The sequence below is a fragment of the Miniopterus schreibersii genome (genome assembly GCF_964146895.1).
Source record: "Miniopterus schreibersii genome assembly, chromosome: 15".
Lineage (NCBI taxonomy): Eukaryota > Metazoa > Chordata > Mammalia > Chiroptera > Miniopteridae > Miniopterus > Miniopterus schreibersii.
Genome location: NC_138115.1, coordinates 9,676,693 through 9,696,331, shown reverse-complemented (window position 1 = coordinate 9,696,331; position 19,639 = coordinate 9,676,693). Strand labels below are relative to the sequence as shown.

General features: G+C 44.3%; 1 protein-coding gene across 11 annotated transcripts in view; it reads right to left on the bottom strand.

Moving 5' to 3' along the window:
• The window catches only part of CADPS (calcium dependent secretion activator), a 434,736-nt gene that overhangs the window by 154,536 nt on the left and 260,561 nt on the right, over window positions 1–19,639 (bottom strand). For all 11 annotated transcript variants that reach the window (XM_081160526.1, XM_081160532.1, XM_081160524.1 and 8 more), the window contains exon 9: window positions 9,357–9,423. In XM_081160526.1, coding sequence (XP_081016652.1) covers window positions 9,357–9,423 — 67 coding nt within the window. The remainder of the gene's footprint in view (window positions 1–9,356; window positions 9,424–19,639) is intronic.

The following is a 19,639-nucleotide window of genomic DNA, read 5'->3' as shown; positions in this document are numbered from 1 at the left end:
GAACTTTGATCCCTGCTGGGGACATTCTTAGTCTCCTCCATGGTGAAGTTTGACTGTTTTTCAGTGGGCATAGGAAATTGGCGCCCTCAAGCGCTGCGTGCGTCTCCGCACAGGGGGCCGAGGTCGCAGGGGCAGATAAAGGGAGTCCTCGGTTCCGGGTTGGTTGATCCGCTGCTGCCCTCTGTTGGTTTCCGGTAAAACCCTTCACGACTTGTGTCTTTATGATGCAGGGACTTTGCAGACTGTTCCTTTGATGGGCTTCAAGGGAAACACACAGCCAGATCGCTAAGAGTGTTTTCATAAGTGGACACGTATTACCCTTCGTCATATGCAGAGTGCCCGTTAGCACCCTCTTCTCTTAAAAAAATGAGATTTAAGAGCGCAACTTGGTGGTGACACAGGCCCGCGGCCCCATCCGAGCTCTGACGAGCTGTCTCCTCGCTAAGTCTCCGGGTCCTCCTCTGTTTTTCACCTGTGTCTCACTGGTGCTCTAGGATTCACTGAGCAGCGAAGGGCTTTACACAACGCGTGTGACCCTCACACAGAAAATACCCAATAAATGCACCAATGTAAGCAATTTCCTGGCATTTGGCACTAACGTTCTGAGACAGGGAGCCATATATCTTGGTTTTATTCCACTTCCTATAGCAAAACCCACCACACAGCGGGCATTCATGAACTGAGCCTGATTGTTTCTAGAAAGTTGAGTATGCCTGATGTAATAAAGAGGTGTTTGGATTTTCTTCTCACAAATTTACATATATTACTCCACGCACAGCACCAGGCTTTTCCAACCCATTACTGGTCCCACAGATAGCTGACCCCCTGTGACATGACAGTAATTACAGATACTGGTGGACCGGCTGGACGGGGGTTTTACCTCTCTCCGGCAACCCGAGATGGTACAGTTTGCTACCGTGATGATTAAACAAATAGAGAGCTGCAGACACTCACTTGAGAACAGAAAAATCACAACAGAAGGGTGTTATTTCAAGCTCACGCATTTACTATTACTACACGCTCCGGGCTTTTTCATTTTTCCTCTTGTTTCGTTGCTTGCCTCTTGGAGCGCTGTACACTGCTGCCCCCTTCTGGTAATAATGCTGAAGTGTCTGACAAATTTTGGGCTAAAATAACTTGGTGTATTAGGACCATTTTAATTTGGGATTTGGCAACTTTAGGAAATCAAGGAAGGGAGAAAAAATGATTTCTCTTTGAAAATTTCTACTTATTTCAAGTTTTTAGGGGAACCTCGCGTTTTCCAGACTGCTTGAGGGAGGAATAGCAAAGGTTTGGCAGCTTTTTAATTTTCTTTAAAGCATCCACAAGACATCACTAAGTGAAAACTATTCCCAATGAAATGCACGTTTTTCTGTCATAGTAGAATTCTACTTAAGCTGTATTTTGAAGAAAATTACTGATATAGTGAGCACTGTTGTAATAATAGCATAGAAGAGTCTGAAACACATGTTAGGAGTCAGAGAGTCAGCCATCCGGCCTGAAAGCCTCGACTAGACCAAGAGAAAACATAAAGATCTAGGCATCTTAGACCACCACAGACATCTGAAAACACACTCTGGAGAGAAGAGTGTGACGGACTACAATTTTCACATTTTTGGGATTTTTAGCTAGTATGTACCCTTTCATGGAATCATGGAATTGGCTGTTGGGACTCCTTAGGGTACAAACCTTAGCTAAACCTTGGATACACAGGGAATCTCTTAGTTCATTTCCAACCACTTGCTTAAACTAGGAAAGGTTTGCAATAGTGTTTTGCAAAGAGTGGACAGGCCACATTCCTTAGAGTCTGTATCTAGTGGGGTAGGTTATAAATATGCAGATTTTTAAGTCAGGCCAATTGAAACAGAATCTGAGGTCCAAGAATCTCTATTTTTCATAGTTGTCTCAGATATTTCTTAATGCACACTCAAATTTGAGAACCACTGTTTTAACATATAGGAACTGTCCAGAAATTATAACTTTGCCCTGAGTTTCAATTATATTTGGAAACTAGAATCCAGTTATGAGATAGGAGGTCAGTCCCTTCTTGTCCCTGGCTCTCCGTCTTCTTCCTCCCAGCATCCATGGAGACTATAATATTTGGACATACAACTAACAAAATACATTTTGTCTAAGTCCCCTGTTCTTGCCTTTACTATCTTGCTTTGGGAATGATTTGGCTGTCATTTTTACTGAACTCTGGTCACGAGCCTCGTCCAAAGTTCACATACATACATTTTAGAAAATACTTCTTTCTGTATGGCAGATTCTCTTTATTTCTTTCTCCCTTTCTCCCTTTCTCTTTCTTTCTTTCTTTCTTTCTTTCTTTCTTTCTTTCTTTCTTTCTTTCTTTCTTTCTTTCTTTCTTTCTTTCTTTCTTTCTTTCTTTCTTTCTTTCTTTCTTTCTTTCTTCCTTCCTTCCTTCCTTCCTTCCTTCCTTCCTTCCTTCCTTCCTTCCTTCCTTCCTTCCTTCCTTTCTTCCTTTCTTTTTCTTTCTTTTTTTTTCATTTGACAAATTCTTAGGTAGTATGCTGGGTGCTGGGAATGTAAAGATGTACATACACCACCAGATATGTTCCTGATCTCTTGCCTAGCAGAAAGGCAAACATTAATTACATTAGCTCAGAAATGTGTAACTTTAATGGTGATATGTATTAAAAAGAGAGATCTATGGTACTGTAAGACCTTGGGGATTTGGTCTAGTTGGGTGGTCAGGGAAGGTTTTCATGAGGAACCATTGGCTAAATGAGCGAAGATGTGAGGATGGAGAACATTTTTATGATGTGAGGCACATAGTTCGTAGGACCAAGGACCATTGATGTGGTTATGTATGAAGAATCACAGAGTCTAAATACCAGACTCTTGAGTGACACTGACATGAAGGCCACTTGGTGGAGTAGCATGAAAATATGTTTTGGAGCCACACAGACCTGAATTTGAATCTTATTTCTGCTATTTCCTAGCTATGTGACCCCAGACAGTTCAGTTAACTTTGCTGGGAGACTCAGTTTAACTATCTTTAAATGGAGATGATAATATCCAGGACAGTTCTTAATGTCTGCATGCAGAACGTTTATTTTCCTCTGGTAACTGAATCCTGATTTTCCCTGGGGCATCCATCACCCTCTTCTCCACTTTCAGCCCACATAGTCTGCGTAGGGCTAATTGTCCCTTTAGCTGGAGGTAGGGTGGGTGGGACAGGTGGCTCAGGCCTGGCCGATCAGTATCACATCTCCTTGGCCGCAGTGATTGGTGCAGGAACGGGCACACGACCACTTCGGGCCACTGAAAACTCAATAGGGGCCTCTGCTAGAACTACTGGGAGGGAAAGGGTTTGTTTCCTCTGGGGCCGCTAAACTGTTCTAAGCCTTGCCTGACCAGAGCTTGTTACAAAGAGAGAGCTTGCAGGAGGGTGAAGCCAGCTCAGAGGAAAGCACAGTCAAGAGGTGGTAGATAGGTGGAGTCTTGTTGACCTTGAGCCCTGGACCTGGCCATGCCGGAAGACTTTAATTAATTACTAATTTAATTAACTAACCAGTACGAGCCTTCCCCTTTTAAAACGAGCTAGTTTGGGTTGATCGTTGTCTTTTGCAACCAGAATATGAATATAAATGACCTTTAAGGCAATTGTGAAGTTGAGTGGGGAAAATAAACACTCATTCAGAGTTATAAATTACTAACTACTCATATGTCTTAAAATTCATTTTCATGGTTAACTTATTTTAATATTGTTTCCTGGTGACAACTGCTGTGTTCTGAGTTATTTTACATTATTTGACAATATTTTATCTCATTAGATTTAGTAATTTTTCTGAAAGCTGGAACAGTCAGAGTTGTGTGTGTTTTTTTAAGCTATTATGTTATCTGTAGAGAATCAGAAACAGGATATGGATTTAGGGACCACATTGGTTCTATCTGATGCAAGGCAAGTGAGTTCTAGAAATTGTATACACATGAAATCTCTTTGAGCACCAGTTCCACCTAAGTGCTTGGAGTCAGAGAAGGCATTTGGAGTTAGAAGACCTGTGTTAGTTTCATTGGCCGCCTAGGAGCCACGGGCTTTGGGTAAGTCATTCAACCTCAGTTCTCTCTAATGTAAAAGGGGGATAAGACTTGACTTCACTGTAGTACAGGAAGGTTGTAAATACCAAATGAATGACCACTTTGTAAACTCAGAGAGACCATGTACATGTAAGCAATAATTAAAATTATTAGAGGAACCACAAAATATGATGGTTTTTATGGTGCTAAAAGGGGGGAAATATTTCAGAAATACTTTGGCTGAAGACCAACCCCAAACTGATTTTAACCTGAAATCTTTTGAGCATGGGAGAAAAGTATTTTAAAACAGAAAGCTGACAGAGGTGAGACTTTTCACCCTGGTGTGGCTGATGAGTCGGCTGCTTCCTCCCTTCCCTCACACAGCCAGGGGGAGGCGCTCCAGGGCAGTGCTAAGGAACTGGTATCTTCACCTCTACCACTGGTTTGGTCACAGTCCTAACAATGTATTTGGTCCTTACTGTGGCCTCTGGGGTTTAGAATGAGTGTCCCAGCAATTTCCTGACTTGGGGTGCTGAGGACCCGTTTCTCTTTAATCCTTAGATTAGGGTCAATAGCCACGTTCTTAGGGCATATATTGGAATTTCAAGGACAGGGCTAAGGAGGCTTTGTCATGTCATTTGCACATAGTCATCTGTTTAGCTACTCTGCTGCTCAGCTTCTTAGAGAACATAAAGTCTAAGAGGGTCGGGAGCCTTCACCTTAAAAGGGACACTGACTGTTGAGGCCATGTTTCTCCAAAGGTAGTCTCTGGACAACCTTCATCAGTGTCTCCTGGTGCTGGGAAAACACCCGGCACCCTGGGTCTCATCTGACATCCTGCATCAGAGCCTTCTGGATGGTGCCTTGGCATCTGCATTTTAAACAATACCCAATGCAAGGGGTCCAGGCCCTTACGTGGTGAACACTGTCTTGTCTTGTAGGAACACTTAAGTCTCTGGCACAGAAGCAGACTCCTGATTTCAAAAGATTTCAGGTTAAAAGCTGTGGGGCAGACTCCAGCCACAGCCATAATAATTTTAGCCCCGATCCTTAAAAATGGGATTGCTGCTTTGGTTCAACACCTCTCTGAGCATGTCCTTTGTCCCTGGCTAGTAGGGACAAAGGACATCTACCTTTTTGTTCCCCAAGGTGGCAGCAATAAAGAGAACTTTACTTAGGGAGGCTTTTAATAATTCTGTGTTACACATGAAAATATAGACTCTGTGTGGGAGAGAGAGACAGAGGGGTGGGGAGAGAGAATGGAGGGCAGGAGGGGAGATGATTTTGAGGAGACTGGTGTTGGATGTGTATTTCTCCTAGGATTTTCAAACACATTAAATCTAATGGGATGCATAATTGTGTTGGAAATTATGTGAAAATTTAATTTGAAAAGCACTCCATGAGCCCTACCATCTGGGTATAAAGGAACAAACATTCAGTAGGTCTCTTGGGTAGATGTGTTTTCCTGTGTGGTGGCTTCACACTGCCCCCACCGAGCTCCCTCTGAGGCTGCCTGAGGACTTGGGACAGGCTTTGTGGAATCTGCTTTTTCCCCCCAAATTGACCAGAGTGCTCCACCTGGTTTCACTTGTATGTTGAGTCCCAGTGGAAGGGTTTGGGGGCTACAAAGAAACTGAAGATGTTGACTGACTGACTTCAAAGCTGCATGCAGCTGCTGGGTGCTGACTGGTGCTGTCTGGACTGCCATCCTCTCTCCAAGCAGCCTGGGATATTTTTGCTTCAAACTGGTGTCCTGGAACTTAGCTTCTGCAGCCATGTGGACATTGGAATTGTTTCAAAAGGGGTGAGTTTGTCTTCATCATTTTACTTTTTTTAAAAAAATATATCTTTATTGATTTCAGAGAGAGGGAGAGAGAGATAGAAACATCAATGATGAGAGAGTCATTGATTGGCTGCCTCCTGCATGCCCCTGACTGGGGATTGAGCCCACAACCCGGGCATGTGCTCTGACCAGGAATCGAACCGCGATCTCCTGGATCCTAGGCCGATGCTCAGCTGCTGAGCCACGCCTGGCCGGGCCCTCTTCACCATTTTGATAAAGCATCTATAGGTGTGATGACTTAAACAGTGGGGAAGAAATATAGGAAGGATCCAAAATAATGCTGTTATTTTTTTAGGTAGGACAAGAAAAGAAACAGAAGACCTGAGTTCTCCCCCTGGCTCCCCCATTTCCTTCGTGAATGTGGGCTGTCAGGTCACCTCTGCAGCCACAGAGGTTAAGGATCTGATTTAGGTTGAAATGGAAGCTTCCGTTTGGGAGATCGCAGTGCCCAGTGCATCCGGATGGCCCTTAAGGCTAATGACAGTGACACATGTGTGAGTGTCTCAGAATCCTGATTCTTCTCTCATGCCCTCCTAGGAGAGACGCCAGCTTTACACGGGCTCTGCCCTTTTAGGGTTTCACAAGCGAGCAGGGAGCTTCCTTTGGGGCCCTGGGCGGCCCGCATCTTCCCTGCTGGAAGGCTCAGCGCCAGGGCCTAACACACCCGTGCGCCCGAGGCGGCCCTTCTCTCCTTTGCTCTCAGAACGCGTTGTGCCCACGGGGCTTCAAGGGTATTTTCGGCACATTTCCTCTTGTTATTTTCCTGAAGAGGTGTATTCGCCCTAAAATCTCTCCCAAAGTAAGAGGTCAGCTACTTCTCCTAAGTGCTTCGTTTCAAAATCCTCAGAGAAAAGTCGTGTGGCAGTGGGGCGCGAATATGGGCGGGGAGACTCCCCACCACGGGGACAGGGCCGCCGTCCCTCCTCGTCTGCGGGGCTGTGGCTCACCAGGCTCTCCTCCCTTCCTTTCCCTTCTTTCCTGCGCCAGCTCTTCCCGATGGCCGTGCGCACACTGAGGCAGAGGAAGTGTATGCGTGTGGGGGAGGCCCTCGGGGACCCGGAGGCGGAGCTGGCCTGAGACAGCACCCAGGGGCTGGGGAGCGGGGCCGGGTCCCGGGCGGCTCTCAGGCTGCGGGCCTGAGCGAGCGCACTGGCCCGGAGAACCACCGTTACTCAGCGCTGCTTCTTCGGAGGTAGCGCGCCTCCCATTTATACTGTGCCCTCTTCAGACTGGGCATCAGCTGTTTCCTCCTGCCCAGCATCCATTCCTCCTTCTGGTAATGACATCCTGATTCGGCACGGGAGACGGCCCAGTGGGCCTGCTAACCAAAGCGCCATTGCCTGCCCCGGCCGAGGGTTGGGCGTGTGATCCAAGCCGGACCCGCCCAATTCCCCCTCTCAGGCTCGGCTTTCGTGTGGAAACTGAAGGATAGACGATGGCCAGAGCTGATTCTGTCTTATCATTATTTTTAAATATATCTTTATTGATTTCAGAGAGAGGAAGGGAGAGGGAGAGAGAGATATATAGAAACATCAATGATGAGAGAGTCATTGATCGGCTGCCTCCTGCGCGTCCCCGACTGGGGATCGAGCCTGCAACACAGGCATGTGCCCTGACCAGGAATCGAACCCTGATCGCCTGGATCCTAGGTCTACGCTCGACTGCTGAGCCACGCCCGGCTGGGCTGATTTTGTCCTAGATGACACTGGCCATGGCCCCCACTACTTGGACTTCTGGAACTGGGTTCTATCTGTAATGATGACTGCTCACTCAGCCTTTTCAGCAATCTGGTGAACTACCTCAAGCACCTTTCAATACATTCTTTTTTAAAAAAACAATTAATTAGCTTGAGTCTGTTTCTGCTGTTTGCCTATAATGAACTCTTAACAGGTATTCTTCTGGAAGTAAGAGACTGGGCCTCATAGCCCTTCTCTATGACCTACTAGTGTGCCCTCCACAAAGTAGGTGCTCAATAAATATTAGCCAGTTGGTAGCCTGAGGAAATGTATCTCAGAATAAAATGTCTTTTACTGCTTAGCCATGGATTATTTTGGAGGTTGGACATAATTCCAAACTTTTCGTTTGGCTAATTTATTTTTAGGTTTTGTTGTACCCCGTAGCAATCATGAAAGCAAAGATTACCCTTGCTTACAGACAGAGAGATGCATCTTGCCTCAGTGGCAGATACTTGAGTAGATCTGTGGAAGGTCTAGTCTCAGAAGCTCAGATTGGTGGAACTTTCAAGGCCTAAGAGGCAGTTACTTCATGGTGAGGTTTCCGAATTGATAGTGATCTAAATACTAGTCAGTGCTCAGAGCCAACACAGTAACGCGATAAACACCGTAGGCACTAAATTACAAGGTGACACACTTTATGATGTCTTTCATAGTACAGCATAAATTAACTTTTTGCAAATTGAATTATAGTTTACATGCTCTGGTGGAGCCTGCAAATTAAAAAGAGGCAATGGCAGATTCCTCTGTAAACCAAAAAAACCTGATGTAAAAAGCAAACAAACAAACAAAAAGGAGGGATTTTCAAAGACATATATTACTATTTCTGGATATTTTTTCTTAAAGAAACACTCAAGAGCAAAGATACTGTTTATATGTTACTAATAGTAATATCTGCATCTACATCTGTACCTGTTACACAGATGTCCTGTGTAATAGTCCCAACTGGGGAAGCCCAGAAGTCTATCAAAAAGGAAAATTTATTGCTAATAGAGATTTTAAAATTTCCCATCATAAGAAAAAATGGGAAAATTTATAGGTAATAGAGCCAGAGCTATATGTGCAGGCATGGAAAAATGGCTACAATGATTTTTAAAAAGCAATTTGCAAAACAACATGAAGAAATTAATTATTTTTGGTTAAAAAAAGTCTATCTGGAAACATATGTTCCAGACTGTAAACATAGTTATAGGAGGCCAGCTAAGACTAGAAACCCAGGCATCAAGAAGAGTGGACTGCTCCCCTACAGGCAGTTAAATGTCAAACAGAGCAATAACATAGATGTAAAGAGTCCGCCTAAATTCTGAATTTTCTCATGAGCATCTTAGTGCCTTTAGAAACAGCACAGTCTTCTAACACTGCGTTTTTATCCCACTGCCCTAAACAGGCACCTGCTCGCTCCCTCCCTGGGGTCCTTGGTCACTGACAGGGTGGCAGTTCACTTCTCCTCCTTATCTTATATAATTCTGTATCATCAGAATTTTAAAAATAATGAGCATGCATTAATTTTAAAATTTTAAAGTGATATAAAAATAAGAAAAGGAACACAGGGATTCTGGAAATGCACTGAACGCCTCTGGATGGTGGTTACGTGGGTGTGTAACACGTAAAACTTCATTGAGCTAACCTGAGCTTTGTGCGCTTCACGTGAGTTTAGCTCAGTTAAAAACCACTCAGTAATCCTATCACATCTTTAAAACTGATGGCTCTTAAGACTGATGTTAGAGTAGAAGAGTTACCTGCACCAACACAAAGAACCTTTTCTTCCATCTCTTCCAGACATTCTTACCGATGGCCCATAGATACCTAAGAGAAAGGGAAGAGACCAGAGTTGCATTAATGCACGCGCAAGCATCGTTCAATACACTTTCCCGTGAGGCTCGTTACTCACAAACAAGGACACGCACACCGCCCGGAGCGGAAAGCAGGTTTGAGCTGAGTGTTAAGAATGAGAGACAGCAGGGGAGCTTCACCCCACTTATAGAAGGGACTGTGGCCCATCACCAGGCTTGACTGATTCCAGAGAGCACCCTGGAGAAGGTTACTTTGCCACTTAACTTGTATATATGTGCTAAAAGTCCTTTAGGTCGGGAAATTCCTGGAAGGTGTCGTGCCGAGAAGAAACGAGCGCTAAATCTCACAGCTACCAATTCCTTCCCCTCTTGTCAAGTTTCACTCCAGAAAACTTTCCCTCACATTCTTTTGCTGTGATTTTGCCAAATGCAGCTGTATTACAGGGAAGAAATGTCAAGTTGACATAGAAAGTCCTCCCTGAACCCCTCTCCTTTCCCTAAATGCTATTCTGTTGATGGAAATTCACCTTTATACTGAAAAGTGAAATAAGAACTACAGAGGCACAGGTCAAAGCTGTCTGGAGATTTTAAGACCAGCGTTGCTAATTCGTTCATGAATTATCCCGTGGGCCTTGTGCATTGTCACATGTTGAACCGGCATTGATCAAAGAAGCGAGCTGCTGGTTTTCAGGTTGTTAGGCCAAGTGGGGAGAGCTCTGGCCATCCCCTGATACACTCAAACACTCGAGTCTAAAACGGACCCTACCTGCTATCAGAACCGATTGGACAACTTCCAAATCCTCACTTCACCAAGAGTCAGACAGAATTTCCTCTTTGGAACATAAAGAAGAATGCACCTAATTAAAATGTATACTGTTTGACAAATTTCAGGGGTCCTTGGAGTGGCTGGTGGCCAAAATCTACTCACACCTTCAAGCCGGAAACCTGGGAGTCAGTCACCCTGGGGCCTTCTGCTCACTTCTTGTTCCTAGATTGCCAAGAGCAGGTGATTTTACCTTCTGCGAAACTCTTCTCCCTGCTCAGTCTTTTCACTTCACACCTCCTCCATTACAGGCCCAGGCCACAGGTTTGCTATAGGGGAACCTCTGCATGGGTTTCAGGGACCCCAGAATGATTGTCACCCTCCTGGTCAGGAGATATAACCCGCCGTCTGCCAATGCCATCAGGCCTTCCCTTGCCAATGCTCCTTCAGTGGGTCTCCCCCACTTACACGAAGGGAGCCCCAAACTTTGGCCATTCACATTCCACTTTCATGAATTTTCCCGTATTTGCCCACCTATATATTCTATGATTTACTTGAAATTGTTCTTTAAGTTGCCTTATTTTGCATGAATAAATTTATTTAGAAAGAAGACTTCATATTGTAACCTTCACACACTAATTATATATTATGCAGCACACATTAAAATACATAAGTAACCACCTAACTAACACATGCTTGTCTGTGTATAGTGAAATGACGTTGGGTACCTCTAGTGGTATGAATACACTCAGGGAAACCTTAGCCTCTAAAGACAAAATCCAGCCTCTTGGCCTGACTTAGACTAGAGATCTCTTCCTCTTCTGGGCCTGGCTAGCTCGACTCGGCATCTGTGCATGGTATTGTCTGTAATTCCGACCACATCACGGCCTCGCCACTCTAACTATGTGCGTGTTGCGCTGCCTGGAAGGCCTTCTCCCCGCACCTGAGGTTCCAGCTCACATTCTTCCTAAGTTTCAGTCCTTACCTTGATGTCACCACCTCCTGGGCCCCCTAAATAAATTCTGCTGGTAGCAAGAATTCATTCGCTTTTCTTTTTTATCAGATGTATTGGACTGTGAGCTCCTCCAGGGAAGGAGCCTTGCTCCTTCTGTCTAAGTTTCTAGCACAGAAACATCTCCCGTTTAATTTCCTAGTACAGTTCCTTATACAGCTGGTCCTTGAACTGTGCGTGTCCACTAATACTCTGAGTTTTTTAGTAAATTCAGTCAGCCTGTCTAATCCTCGGGTCTCACACTCCCGGGTTCAACAGCAGATCAAAAACAGAATTTTCAACGTTCCCAACCGCTGTTTCCCAACCTCAGGTTCCCAGGAATGAATCTGTGGATGTCAGATTCACAGTCGGAAGGGCTGCCTGTGGAGTCAAAAGTCATACATGAATTTTCAATTGCTCGGGGGTTGGTGTCTCTAACTGCGGCATCATCTAAGGGTCAACTGTAGGTGGTGAATAAATATTTGCTATATTTTATTTAATTTTGAAATGTTTTTATAGATTTCAGAGAGAGGAAGGGAGAGGGAGAAGGAGAGATAGAAAGATCAATGATGAGAGTCATTGATCGGCTGCCTCCTGCGCACCCCCTACTGGGGATCGAGCCCAAAACCCAGGCATGTGCCCTGACTGGAAATCCAACTGCGATCTCCTGGATCCTAGGTCGATTCTCAACCACCGAGTCACACCAACCAGGCTATTTTCTATATTTTAATTGGATGCCGTGTTCTTGGGAAACCAGAGTGATCTTTATAATGCTTTCTGATGAGATTTAAAAACATTGCATAAAGACATGCAATGCGTCACCAAGCTTTTCGAGCTCTCCTTCCAAAGTATATCCTGACTATTTCTATCTCCACTGCCACCCCCTAATCACCGCCATGTCCACCTGGGCCGTGGCAACAGGCTCCTCACTGGTCTCCCTGGTTTCTCTCTTGCCTCAAACTCCATTCACACACAGCAAACAGTGATATTTTAAACTAGTAAATTGTATCATTAATACACTCATTCTAAATAAGGATGGAAGGCTAGGGAAGGGTTTCAGGCAGGGGAGTGACAAAATTATATTTCTATTTAAGATGCTCCCAGTGGCTGTGGTGGTGGGTGTGCTATAGATGGGAGGGGCAAGGGGGGCCAGTGAGGAGAGGGTTACAGCGTGAAGCCGAGAGAGGCTGGGCTGGGCCGAGGCTGAGGCTGTGGGAGCGGTTGGATGGCTGTTCATCACCCTGAAGGCAACTTGGTCAGCTCTGCTGTTACGTGAATCTAGGCATCCTGGACAGTGCTCTCCACCTCCTTGAAATAATATATTACCATGCTCACGGCAGAAATGGACATAAAGGGGGGGCTCAGCCAGGGACAAGGAGAGGGAGGGTTACTGGTCTGTGCTGGTACTGAGCATACCCTTCCAGTTCCAGTTCTGCCTGTTACTCTGGGATGCTGGGCAAGCTGCTTGACCTCTCGGTGTTGTGAAAACAGGGCCAGGGTGCAGAGGGGATTAAATGAGATGATGCTTGTGAAGTATGAGCATGACGCATGGCAGGAGGTAGATGCCCAATAAAAGTCTGCCTGAAAATAAAACATCTCCGTGGACAGAGGAAAGCATATCATTGCTTGCAGCAAATCATAGCTAGATGTGTGAAAGGAAATCTCCTTGGACATATGTACACAGATGAAATAAAAGATCAAATAAAGAAAATGTGTGAAAAATTTTATATTTTTAGTAATGACTGGCAGGTTGTAAGTCTCATACTTTCCTGAAATTATATCTGGCAGCTACTGCTCATTTCTCTCTCCCCTTAACTTAAATCCACATGAAGAGATCAGAAACAGTGAACACAGCTACTACGTCTAAAGCGTGTATAGTTTTAATTGATGAGAATGGAAGTAGGAAAAGTTCACTGGTTCCCAAAGAATGTAATTCATATTGAATCATTAACTTTTCCTTCAGAATAAAAATACTAGCTCCTGCTCAGAGAAGCTGTACTAGTCTGCTGTGCAATGCCACACACATTACAGGAATTCTTTATACCCACATGGAAGGGCTGAGAGCTGGAATGTGGAGCCATGCTGCCTAGGTTTGTGTGTGACCTTGGGCAAGTTACTAGACTTATCTCTGCCTTAGTTTTCTCATCTGTACTATGGGGATAATATTAACTGTACCTATTTCCAGGGTTGTCATGAGGATTAAAGTAGTTAATGACATACAAAGTGGGCTCCCTCTTTTTATTTGCATATATTTCCTCCTAGCCTAGATGACAGATGTGGTTTCTTGTGGAAATAAGAACATGAGTAGTTATTTCAACTGAACAGAGAGCACTCCTGGTGAAAGGCCCTGGATGGGCAGGCTGAGTGGATCAGAGAAAGGGAGCAGTCCTCCTTGGAAAGGAGTGGTGGGTCTGGGTGAAGGAGGGGCTTTCCCTCGGAGGTTTGCCTCAGAATTCATCGCTGATTTTGCACACACCAGAAGGTGTCAAAACGGAGGAAGACTGAGGGCTGCAACGTCCTGCTTCTGTCTAGTCAGCTCCTGCTCTGGCTTCTCTCAGGTTGAGATGCGCTCATGAAACAGGCTGCGAAGCACCTGCAGCAGATGAAGTCTGTCTGCAGAACACAGGTCTGCCCTCCAGCTCCTCACGCTGCAGACAGCTCTACCGGTGTGGGCATCGGTGGCCCTCACCTCTCTCCCCAGACAGTCTGGGTATGTGGAAATCTGGATGTAGGAATAGATTAATCAGCATTCTGTGTAGTGAGCATAAGCTTAGCCTGGTGGTTCTAGCTCAGAGTTAGAGTGGGAAGACCCAGGTGAGAATTCTGGGCCTGCCATTAGGGATCCCTTGGTTTAGCTGCCTTGGGCCTCAGTTTCCTCAGCTGTAAATGAAAGTAGCGCAGGACCAACTCCATCGGTTGTCGTGGGGACTGGTGGAGATGATGCATGTCACATGTATAGTGCAATACCTGGAACGTAGTAAGATCTTGATAATGTCAGGCATTGTTGCTGTTTGTTGTAATTCTTGCTGCTACTAGTAGTCATGCTAGTAGTAGAAATAACAGTCCTAATAGAAAGAGTCTGTAACTACCAACTTTGCAAAGGATTCAACTTTGGATTCTTTATTTCAATTTTTGTTCTGCTTTTGGGCACATATCTACTGGGAAATAAAGTGAGGAACACGTGTCTGGGTTTGGATCTCCAGGTCCCATTTTGCATGATGATGCTAATGCATCCTTTCCTCTAGCATTTTGGTAAATCCCAAGCCAGTGGGTCACTGACATCCCTGTCATTCCCTGGGGGCATTTTAGTTATAAGAGCACCCAGAGTGAACTACAAAGGAATAAAAAGAGACAAGGAAGGTGCACTTGGGTTCAACTTAAGTCCCAGGAATTCCAGTCAAATGCATGGAAGACTCCCTAACCTCAGTGTCCCCTATCCTGGCTACTTGGCAGGGCAGCACCCAGGGTATATGATAAAAAGGGACAGTCATCCCAGAATTGAGGGGCTGGTGCTGCTCTGGTTGACGTGGAGAGGGAGGCATTTGTTCTCTTTGGGCAGATATTTTTGCCAGAAACTCTTCATGACAATTTTTTTTCTAAGAAGAGTAGTCACAGTGAGACAAAAACCATGATTCCTACCCAGAGGCCCCCCCCCGGCCCCGTCTGTGGGGAATGGGAGAGAACAAGGCAGGCACCAAGACTGCATTGTCTCAGTCTTCTTGCAGCAGCCCAGCAGGGAGCATGGGCTTCGGAAAGGTGCAAAGCACCCATGATGACGACCACCACCACCGCCGCTGTAGCTGTAGCTGACCATGTATCTAAATGCTTGACATTTATCAACTCGTATAATCCTCACAACAACCCCAGAGGCTGACGCTATCATTACCTCCATTTTAGGCTCAGCAAGATGAGGTCCAGAGAGGTTAAGCAACTTGCCCTCAGCTAGTAAGTGGTAGAGCCAAGCATTACATTCAGGCAGCTGACCTAGTCGGCATTTCTATTTGCTAATACAATAAAGAAGATAAAATGGGATCAAAATTCAGAAGAAGGAAGAAAAAGAGGAAAAAGGAAACAAAGATCAGATGGAACAAACAGAAAACATCTAGCAAGACGACAAACAGCAATTTAATTTCAACCTAACCATTTCAGTAATTACATTAAATACAAATAGACGATCTTAAAAGGCGGAGCTTCGGGGTGGATTTAAAAATCTAGACCCAAATCCATGCTGCCTATAAGAAATGCACTTTGACACTAAAGACATAGACAGGTAAAAAAATTTCAATAATGGAAAAGAATTTAAGATGCTAACATTAGTTTTTGAAAAAATCTGGAGTGACTATATTTGCAAAGTAATTTTTATGGCAAAGAATATCACTAGAAGTAAAGAAGATCATTTCATAGTGATAAAGGGGTCAATTCATCAAGAAGATATAATAATCTTAAATGTTTATGCATCTAGTAACAGAGACAGCAGTTTAAAATATATTAAGCAAAAATGGACAGAACTATAAAGAAAAACAAACAAATCCACAGTTATAGTGAGAGATTTCAATGTCTCTCTATTAATAATTGATACAAAGTCAGTAAGGATTTAGAAGATTTGATCAATTGACTAGATATAATTGACATTTATAGAAAATCAGCCAAGAAGGGACATAAAAGGAAATACTAAAAATATTCAGTCAGTCCAGTCTAAGTAGTTTCATTTGAGTCACAGCTAACATGTGAAGTGTCTTGGAGATTTATGGGGAGGAGAGAGGAGTGCAATGGTTTTGAAGATCAAGGAGTCTAGAGCAAGGGCACCGATAAGAAAATGAAAGAGGAAAGGGGATTTTGAGAAGCACAGCTGAGACTTATAAACTATTCTCTTTAAGATTTGTCAAAACATAAAAGGAAAATCAGAATTGCTGTGAATTACTCAGGGTTGGTGGACTGTGGTTCATTTAAGTTTCAGATCCACAGTTAAGGTTGAACTGAAACGATTCTAGACCTATCTTACTCTGACTTGGGCAAGTCTTTTCAGCATTCTGAGCCTCAGTTACTTATTTATAAAATAGGGATTCATTCATTCACTTACTTATGCAACAAATAATTTATTGGACTTTTACCACACGTCAGGCCCTATAGCTTCTACCTCGAACAAAGGAGACAATTGTCCCTAAAGACAAGGAGCTCACACTCTAGTGGGGAAGACAGACAACACACTAATAGAGAAATATATGATATGTGAGATGATGATAAGTGCTCCAGTAAAAATAAAGCACAGTAAGAAGGAGGGCCAGGAAAGGCATTCTAGTAAGGTGCAGAGACATGCAGAAATCGAGGTGAGCCATGTGGACATCAGCCAGCATGGGGGAAAAAGAACATTCAAAGCAGAGGAAACAGTGAGGACAAGGGCCCTGTGGTTGGGGTGCACTTAGAGTCTTTGGGAACAGCAAGGAGGCCAACATGTCTGGAGCAGTGATCAAGGTCAGATAGGTGAGTGAAGTCTTCATCAGATAGGCCCCCGTAGCCATGGTGACAACGTTGACTTCTGAACATGGTGGGGAATCAGTGGAGCTTCTCCAGCATTTGAGCAGCAGGATCTGACTTGTGTTTTGCAAAAGAATTACTCTGGCTTCAGGTGGGAAATAGATTCCAGGGAGGCAAGGACAGCAGGGGGACTGCTTATGACGCAAGCACAACAGGTGAGGGGAGAAGTAATGGGGGCTTGCATTCGAATGGTGATGGGGAGGTGGTACTGGGAGGCTGGACTGTGGATTTTATTCTGAAGGTGGAGTGAAGAGACTTTGATGATGGATGAGGTGAGGGGTAAGAGAGAAAGAGAAACGTCAAAGATGATTCCAAGGGTCTTAGTCTGAGCAACTGGTGAAGAGGGCCATTTGTTAAGATGGGGGGACAATACTGCCTAACCCTTGTGAGGCTGTTCCAGGGACAAAGTGAGCTAATGCAAGTGAATGTACTCCCTGAACTTAAAGCACCACGTGGATGTAAAAGATACTGCTTGGAAAGCCACCGAGGAGTTGCTAATTCTCAAATATGCCCAGGTACCGATGTCTTAAAGCCAAAAAGCAGTGTTGATGTTCTGACTGGACCTTTTCCTATTCAGTAAAGAAAGTTATTCTGAATGGGTCTGTGGCTCATTCAATGAACCACAATCTGAGTAGTAATTCTGAGTTTCCTTTTATGTTTCAGTACACATCAAAGTGGATACGTTTATAACCTCAGCCATACTTCTTAAACATTCCTTGCTCTCCCTAATCCTCCAAGCAGTGACAGTGCTCTGATGTCCCCATCATTCTCTCCCACACAATGGGGCTCAGTAAAGCTATTTTAAGTTTACATGAGGAAAAAAAAAAGTAGTTTATAATATTTCCGTTTTCCGTGAATCATCTCTGGTTCAGACCACAGTATGGCTGATGGTGTTATATTAAGGTATCTATTGTTCACTTTTCAGGGCTATTCTAGGCCCTCTTTGTATATTTCCTGGCAGGGGTAATCTTTAAATGGCAGTCTAGTGGATTAAATAGCTACAGAACATGGCAGAAGTGAGCTACATATTTCTTCTTTCATCTATAGGGTCAAGGCACCTGAAATATGTTAATAATTTTACAAATAAATCAACAGAAAAGTTACTGAATCCAGATCAGATAGTTCAAATTCCAACAGAGTCCATGACAAGAATGTGGGAATTTGTCTAATGGGGAAAATAATACCTACGTCAAAGGTTTGCCATGGGGATGCAATGAGAGTATTTGTGAAACTCCTAGCATAGGGCTTCCAAGGGCCTGGAATGAGCTGCTGGTCTTTTTAAGGAAGTTTTCAAAAGGCAGTGTTGAGGACAGGTACATTCATTCATACTTTTGTCCTTTCTCTTTGGTCTCCCCACTCCTCACTTCTCTGTCTCTCTCTGTGTGTGAGTGTTTTGCTGAAAATGCAGAATTTCCCCTGTGTGCTGCAGAACCCAACAGAATTCTCGAACTATTTGCTTGAAACCTTGGTGTGTGCCTTGAAGGGGAAGAGATATGAGGGAGAATTCCCACTGAACATTCTGGGGATATATGCCAACATCTCAGAAATATCTCATGAACATTTTCATAGACTCTGATCTAATTGAGGAGATGGAAGGTTGAAAAAAGACTCAGTGTGTAGCAAGGGCCAGGCTCACGCCCCGCAGTCTTCGCATGGCTGCAAGGAAAGAGCTTTGCCATAATCCCATGTCAAGCTCTGAGTTTGGCCTCAAGACAAGGCCATGTTAATTTTCCAAATCCAAGCCATGCTCAGCTTCAGTGCCGGGTCTCCAGCTCCTGACAAACCTTTGCTTCTTCCAGAGTCCCCATGCAGGAGCGCTCCAGTCCCCTGACTGGTAGGAACCTGTCTGCTCCCCAGCACTCCGAGGCACCAAGGCTCGGCTCTGTTCTGACCGACCATGTGCTGCCCGTCTGCTGGGGGCTGTGCTTCTGGCCCTCAGCCTCCCTCCTGGACTGCTCCTGGGCTTCTCTTTGAATCAGCAGCTAGGCCCTGGTGTGGGTTTCTGACTCCCCCAAACCTCTAGTATATAAGCTATCTCAGTTTTCATGTCAGTCTTGCCACTTTAAGCCTCTCATAAACATACATACCCCCAAATTTGAGACATTTCCATTGACCAGAGGGGCTAAGCATAGTTATAGCTGGTTGGCAAATGGTACCTGCAGAATCCTTGAAAAACAATCCATTCCCTTCTGTTGGTTAAATGTTCTCTGTTCAGAACTATATGGCACAACTCCTCCCTACGTGGTGGTCACATTTCCTGAGATAGTGGGGTCTAAGCAGTGTTGTTTAATAGGCCATTCGCTCAGCATATACCCAATTGTCAGTAAACATTTTCTATAGAAATCATTAATTTTATCTGTAAAATAAAACTATATTTTACCTTCTTTAATTCTGTTTGAAATTACTTAACTGGTCATTCTCAAATCTTAAGAAACTAATGCTGATCATACATTTTCTATTTTGTTGTTGTTTATTTAAAAGCTATACTACACACTAAAACTGATTCAATGTGAGTTGATTGTTTGAAGGTCGCCTATGGCAACTGCATGTGGCTGTTAACAAAGGTGCAAGGGAGTGATTCCTAGAGTCTGGAAAATCGGAATGCCTTTGAAAAGGTATTTGAAGCCAACAAAACCTCCTAAACCAGAATCACCCAGGATGCTGCTAGTGAGGCAGGGGATGCACTAGACGTCCTGGCCAGAGAGAGAAGGAAATGGTTCTGTCTTGACAGTTACCACCAATGCAAATACAGTGCAGTAATCCTGAGACCTGAGGAAGCATAGCACAACTGGCCCTCTGGATCCATGGGTTCTGTGTCCTGCGATTCAAACAGCTATGATCAAAAATATTCTAGAAATGGTACGTTGTTGCTGATATAGTTAGGCCTAGATGGTTGCGTCTGTACTGAACATGGATAGACTTTTCTTGTTATCACTCCCT